This window comes from Notothenia coriiceps, unplaced genomic scaffold (genome assembly GCF_000735185.1).
Source record: "Notothenia coriiceps isolate Sejong01 unplaced genomic scaffold, NC01 NC01_scaffold00029360, whole genome shotgun sequence".
In the NCBI taxonomy this organism is placed as follows: Eukaryota; Metazoa; Chordata; class Actinopteri; order Perciformes; family Nototheniidae; genus Notothenia; species Notothenia coriiceps.
This window is the reverse complement of record NW_011362061.1, coordinates 1-6,917: the sequence shown is the minus strand read 5'-3', so window position 1 is coordinate 6,917 and position 6,917 is coordinate 1. Positions and strand designations below refer to the sequence as shown.

At 39.3% G+C, this 6,917-nt stretch overlaps 1 protein-coding gene across 1 annotated transcript; it reads left to right on the top strand.

Annotated features, from left to right (window-relative positions):
* Positions 1-4,711: 4,711 nt before the first annotated feature.
* LOC104958783 (collagen alpha-1(XXII) chain-like) lies at positions 4,712-6,841 on the top strand (the record flags this gene model as incomplete). Its single annotated transcript, XM_010786582.1, has 6 exons — positions 4,712-4,783; positions 4,866-4,901; positions 4,986-5,030; positions 5,312-5,491; positions 6,351-6,417; positions 6,603-6,841. Coding segments are annotated over 6 exons (639 nt in total), but the record flags the coding sequence as incomplete, so codon positions are not given.
* Positions 6,842-6,917: the final 76 nt, after the last annotated feature.

The window sequence follows — 6,917 nt, the reverse complement described above, 5'->3', positions numbered from 1 at the left end:
TTGAAATGGCCCTCAGCTAATTAAAAAAGTATAATAAAATACGGCCCACAAATAAAACTTGTGCTTGTCTTATATTGTTCTTCTGAAATATATATATGTGAAGAAAAAGCCCAATAACTTAATTACATAACAAGCTTGAAATAGACACTTCATATTTCCCCTTTTTATGAGCAATCTGAGGCTTTTGTTTTAAGGAAAGAGCTTTTAACTAAATAAATGAAACCCTAAAGGAGAGCTATTTGTGTTTCTTAAAGCATTTTCAAGTATCAAGAATAATTTACCTACATTTGATTGATGTTGCTCACTTATAACTAGGGCTGTCCCGAATAAAAATGTTTGGGTTCCGGATATTCGGTAGTAATCAGCAGCGAATATTCGGCCCGTTTTTGTAACCCAATTTGTGTTCTTAGAATTGGAAAAGGATATTGCATTGTGTTTGTTACTTCCGTTGCAGTTGTATATGTCTTAAGTGTAATTTGGCTTGGCTTCCTATTTTGTATGGACATGCTTTTATTTTGAAGGAGAGATAGCGCTGTTGACAGGAAGTTGTTGTTGCTATGGAAACAATGTGACGGCGATTAACGGAGAAAAAGTAATATCTACATATAAAGACGGAGAAAGTAAACGATAACGTTTATGGTTAAGTGTTGGCACCCCCCGAAGAGGCACAAGCTCTTACGTTGGTATTGGAGATTTCAATAAATTCAATTTGAAAAAAAAAACGAATAACGAAATTGAAACTCGAATAGTACTTGAACGAATATTCGGTTACAGCCCTACTTATAACTCACTTTATGAAGCAATAGGCTATACCTCTAGTGAGCGGCCCAGCCCTTCGTATATTTTTCTGTATGGCCCTCGGTGAAAAGAGTTTGGACACCCCTGGATTAGAGGAAGGTTTCTCAGGAGGAAGAGGAGTCACTAACTGCAGGGGGGATGACATGCTGCCAGCTATCAGAGAGGCGAGGATACAATCAGTCAGCAGAGGGAGCAGATTATCAGAAATAGCCTGGAGGAGGCAGAGAGGCTGGGAGAGGAGATGGAGATAGATTTCAGTGGAGGAGAGAGGAGGTATTTAGAGGAAGGATCATATGTTTACCACACAGAGGTAGTGAAGCAGAAGAGGTAGTTTCAACGATATACAGATCAGTATGGAAGCCCACAAAGGACTTTCAAAATGCAAATGTCCTTTCTTAAAAGCATTAACTTTCATAAATATATTAAAAAAAAACATTACAAAAGGGAAAAAAATGGTCAGCATTTTATTTTAAGTTGTATCATTTCAAATGTATTAATTTTACATTCAAATAAAAAAAATGTATATCAATAAATGAAATCAACACAAATGAAAACAGCATTAGACATTTAATTTCAGAGATTTACAGTAACCTGCATTACAGTGGACAAAATATTAAATTTTAAGTAATTTGAATATCAAAAATGCGATGTAAACCATGAAGCTTTTTCCATTTTTGCAAGCATTACTTAAGTGACAATGTTCTAACAATTAGAAAATTTAATTTAAAACAGCATTACACAATTGTCAAAGACTTGCCTTATTGTGTCGAATATTAACATGTATGTTATTTGAAAGTTAACATAAAATGTAAAAAAGGTAGCCTAAATGTGCTTATTATGCAAGAATTATTAAGGTCACAATTACAATTAAAATGCAATTTACTAAGAACTTTAAAATTAAAAATAAAACAGCATTTTACTTTTAACCTGCTCTACAGTGGAATATACTCTCCAATACATTCCTTCACTCCAGCTTGTCTTCAGGCCCATGTGTCCTGTGTAAATATGAATTGTAATCTCTTCAAGCTGCCATGTCCCGCCACAAGATTGGTTTATGAGTTGTTTGTTATCCAGGCCACTGTAGCATGCTGATAAGAACCCCAGCTAAATGTTAGTCTTCCTGAATCCTCAGTAATGAGCGGTACTGTACATGACATGTGATGAACGGCCATTTCTTTGCTGTCACACAGGGACAGAGGTGGGAAGTAGTGGAGTACAAATACTTTGTTACTGTACTTAAATATATTCTTCTGGTATCAGTATTTTACTCCACTACTTATGTTTGACGACTTTACTTTGACTTCTTACATGTTGAACACAAATACCTGTACTTTCTACTTCTTACATGTTGAACACAAATACCTGTACTTTCTACTTCTTACATGTTGAACCCAAATACCTGTACTTTCTACTTCTCACATGTTGAACCCAAATACCTGTACTTTCTACTTCTCACATTTTCCAAACAGGCTGGTTCCTTTAGTTTGAATGTGTGTTTGGTGGCGTGATCATTATTATTTAGAGTCATTGCGTGCCTATTGATTTGAACACGATCCGTGTATCCATCATTTCCTGGTCTTCTCTAAAGAAGAGGGACCAATGAAAACGTTGTCATGTTGCCGTTGTTCAGCATGGAAACATTCATTAGCTAACAATGACATTATTGTTCTATTAATATAAAGGGAGGTCAGGTACTCTTTAAAACAGCTGCTAGTTATGGGTACTTTTTACTGAAGTACATTTCAAAGCCTCTTTACTTTTACTTGAGTAAAGAAGTTTAGTCAGTACTTCTACTTTTACCGGAGTATTTTTAAACATGAATATCTGTACTTCTACTTGAGTAAAGGATGTGTGTACTTTTGTCCTCTCTGGCGTGTTTCCAGCATAGCGAGCAGAGCAGGTTTCTGCACATATGGAAGAGAACAATAGCAGCTCAGCATGGTCGTGCATATTTAAGGGAATGAAAATGAGTCAGCTTTGACTAATGCCAGAGCATACTGCGTCATATGTGCACTGTCGTTGTACTCTGTATGAAGGTTATCGAGGCGGAAAAGGCAAAAAGGAGCCAAGATTTTAATAAGTGTGCAGCAGCGGTGGCTCCTCTGCGCTGAGAGCCACTTGATGCAAGGTCAGAAACAGGACTCAGAAACTGAAGCAATTCAGAATTTCAAGATGTCAATATGTCAAGGGCTCCTTCATGGTGCTTCTGTTGAGAAGTGTAGGCCTTATGATTCACACTGAGGTCACAAACCCACTATGTGACATTTTCTATAGGGCCAAGTGTCCTCAAATAGAAATATAATGTCCAATTCTGTAAGATTTTATTTCACTTTCACCTGCAATATGAATGCAGTTATATAAAAAATCAGCTTCCTTGAATTATCAACTGACATTGAATTGCAGTTATCGCACGGCATAGTTGAATACTCGATTCTGATTGGTCCATTTGGACATTCTACAGGTTGTTAATTCTCACTAACAGACCGTTGCTAAGGAGAACAGACCGTCGCTAAGGAAGATCAAGGGACTATGTGCAGTCATATCAATCCGCGGAAAGAAGTCCGGGTGATTTAACGACAGCTTTGGACAACAACAATTAGTTTTTCTCTATCATTAAACACCAGGGAATACTTTTTGAATATTATTTTCCTATATATATTTTTTAGCGTAAAGACTACGATAATTTTTTTAAATCAACAACATTTTACGTACAATTTGAGAACCATTCCAAAGTTTCCGAAAATATTAAGGGTGATTTAAGGGTGTTTTCTCGAACACACACATGCTTATGTCAACATCCTTGTTTTCACATGAAGCCACTCTTTGACCAGTTTGAGTCACAGACTGTTTGTATAGCTCTGAGGTTACGGGAGGAGGATGAGAAGATCCGGTGATACAGGAAGGGAGAATAACTCACTCTTCATTTGAAGCTGTGTATTTTCAGCGGGAGATGCTAAGTGACAGGAAGACCTTTACTCTTTAATTTAGCCAAACAGTTCGGACACATTGTTCCATGGTCCGTCACAAACTATAATTTCATGTGAGATGAGGCTGGCACGAGTCATACATCCTTATGAATATGCCATGTAGCTACAGGGTTCACAGTCATGCCTGATGAACGTGTTAATCATCAGGTTATTAAGAGAGCAACTTTAATTCCAGGCTCAAGGGATGTTTAAAAGAATCCTGCCTCTTATTTATCCCGGTATTCTCAGAATTAAAGAGGTCACATTCTGCTCATTTCCAGGTTAATATGTAGTGTCTCTACTTTAAAGAGTTTTCTCCTGCTGATGTTCAGGTGTGTATCAGTATGTAGTGTCTCTACTTTAAAGAGTTTTCTCCTGCTGATGTTCAGGTGTATATCAGTATGTAGTGTCTCTACTTTAAAGAGTCCTCTCCTGCTGATGTTCAGGTGTATATCAGTATGTAGTGTCTCTACTTTAAAGAGTCCTCTCCTGCTGATGTTCAGGTGTATATCAGTATGTAGTGTCTCTACTTTAAAGATTCCTCTCCTGCTGATGTTCAGGTGTATATCNTTGGGTGCGTATCATATATTTAGAGTCATTGCGTGCCTATTGATTTGAACACGATCCGTGTATCCATCATTTCCTGGTCTTCTCTAAAGAAGAGGGACCAATGAAAACGTTGTCATGTTGCCGTTGTTCAGCATGGAAACATTCATTAGCTAATAATGACATTATTGTTCTATTAATATAAAGGGAGGTCAGGTACTCTTTAAAACAGCTGCTAGTTATGGGTACTTTTTACTGAAGTACATTTCAAAGCCTCTTTACTTTTACTTGAGTAAAGAAGTTTAGTCAGTACTTCTACTTTTACCGGAGTATTTTTAAACATGAATATCTGTACTTCTACTTGAGTAAAAGATGTGTGCACTTTTGCCATCTCTGCACAGGGAACCCGGGGAGACAAGGGAGAGCCCGGAAACCCCGGATTGCCAGGCTTTAGTGGCCCTAAAGGCCCCTCGGTGAGTGGGAAATTTTATATTATTTTGTTCACATTTTATATGACCGGCTGTTGGTAACGCCAAGTTTTATCTTGATTTTCAGGGTCCATCTGGTCCAGTCGGCCCAGAGGGAAAACAGGTAAGAACCTCATAAATCTGTATATGAATAATATGATATTATATTAAGAGATTTGTTCTTTATATGTATGTTTGTGATTTGTAGGGTATGCCAGGCAGAGTTGGTGATCGTGGTACCAAGGGAGAAAAGGTGAGTTCTAGAAATGGAACCAATAGGAAAAGATCATTTGAATATGCACTTTAAATGTGCTCAAAATAGATGAAAACATGTATCCTAAGTGACTCAACAAAAGGAACCAAATGAATCGGAGCAACACACATCTAGGGGCGCATTTCCACTACAGCACGGTTTAAGCGTGCTGTGCCCGGCCCGGCCTGTTTTTGGTTTCTATTCTGTAACATTTTACGGTATAGTTTTTAATTATTTGATCTTGAAGTCTGAACATGTATAATTTCTGTGATCTAACTCAGGGAGACGGTGGTACGAAGGGAGATAAAGGACATTCAGGAGAGTCAGGTATGCCCGGAAACCCCGGATCCCCCGGCAGGAAGGGCCACACGGGGATGATGGGCATGTCGGGGCCCCCGGGAGAATTGGGCGCTCCTGGGTCACAGGGACCTTCAGGAAACCCAGGGATCCCCGGACAGAGGGTGAGTTTCCTGAACACAGGGGGGAAGAAGTGCTTAAGTCCATTACAAATAAAAGTCCTGGATACAAAAGTAGAAACCAAAGGTACTTCAAATATCAAAGTAAAAGTATGCAGAATGGCTACTTTTCACAATACCTGTCTTTTGGATTTAAGGTTGTAGTTTGTCAATGTTGAGCTAATGTTTAGATACTGTACTCTTGTAAAATACTGGGTTTATTAAGTTAAGCAGGAAATATCACTCTTCTTCACACATGTTTACACACAGCCCAGGAAATATAGTGGAGTTTGAGCATATTGGAGAATACTAGTATAGAAATACTCAAGTAAAGTACGAGTATGTCAACGTATTTGAGTAAATGTACTTTAAGTCCTGAGACTTTAATGTTGATGCTACAGTAATAAGCACAGAAAAAGCCGATTTAAGATGTAGGTATTAATACATTTGTTAAAGGTGGGGTAGGTAAGTTTGAGAAACCGGCTCGAGATACACTTTTTTTCATATTCCATGGAATGCTCTTAACATCCCGATAGCAATGAATATCTGAAGTGCTTTGACAAAAAATCCATAAAAAAATATCATCTGTGGAAGCCGTAGCGCTGTAAAAAGCACGACCAATCATCTGAGCCGGCCCGGCTAAAATAACTGGATGGCCTACCTGCCTGTCAGCCTTCCATCTGTGCACAAACTCATCTCGTGCCCTCATTGGTCATGTGCGCGTTCGTGTGTGTTGGAGGAGGGGCTCTGTAAGGAAGTGGCAGATCTTTTCCGGTTGTGTATTTTCAAATTCTAGCGCACTCGAGCTGCTTTCTCCAAAATTACCTACCCCACCTTTAAAGATATTATTTTGTGTGTGTGTCAGGGAGAGTCGGTGTCACTGGAGCAGATGAGACGCCTCATCCAGGAGGAGCTGTCCAAACAGTTGGATGGTGAGGACGACATTTTTTATATGTATCTCTTCTTTCTGTAAGATTTGTATTTAAAAGGACATAATGCTTGTACTTATACACTCTGTTATGTGTGATTAAACCATCGGGAATGCTTGGAGTTTCGCTGTACTCTGTGTAGTGACCATAAAGGAATCTAATCTAATAATCTTTTCTTTTGTGTCCAGCCAAAATGGCCTACCTGATGGCTCAGTTGCAGCCGGCCCATGTGAAGAGTACTGCTGGCCGCCCAGGACCCCCTGGTCCTTCAGGAAAAGAAGGATCTTCTGGACGCCCGGGACCCCCTGGAGAGTCTGGTATGCCTGGACAGAACGGAGGAGAAGGACCCAGGGGACCCTTGGGACCTAAAGGTAGGACACAGACTAAAACAGCACTTTATTTCATGCTCTGTGATTATTTGTCTTGTGTAACCATTAGCCAATCAGCAACCAAGGTAACCCCCACCCCCCCCGCCCCCCTCTCTCTTTTTGTCCTGATCCATT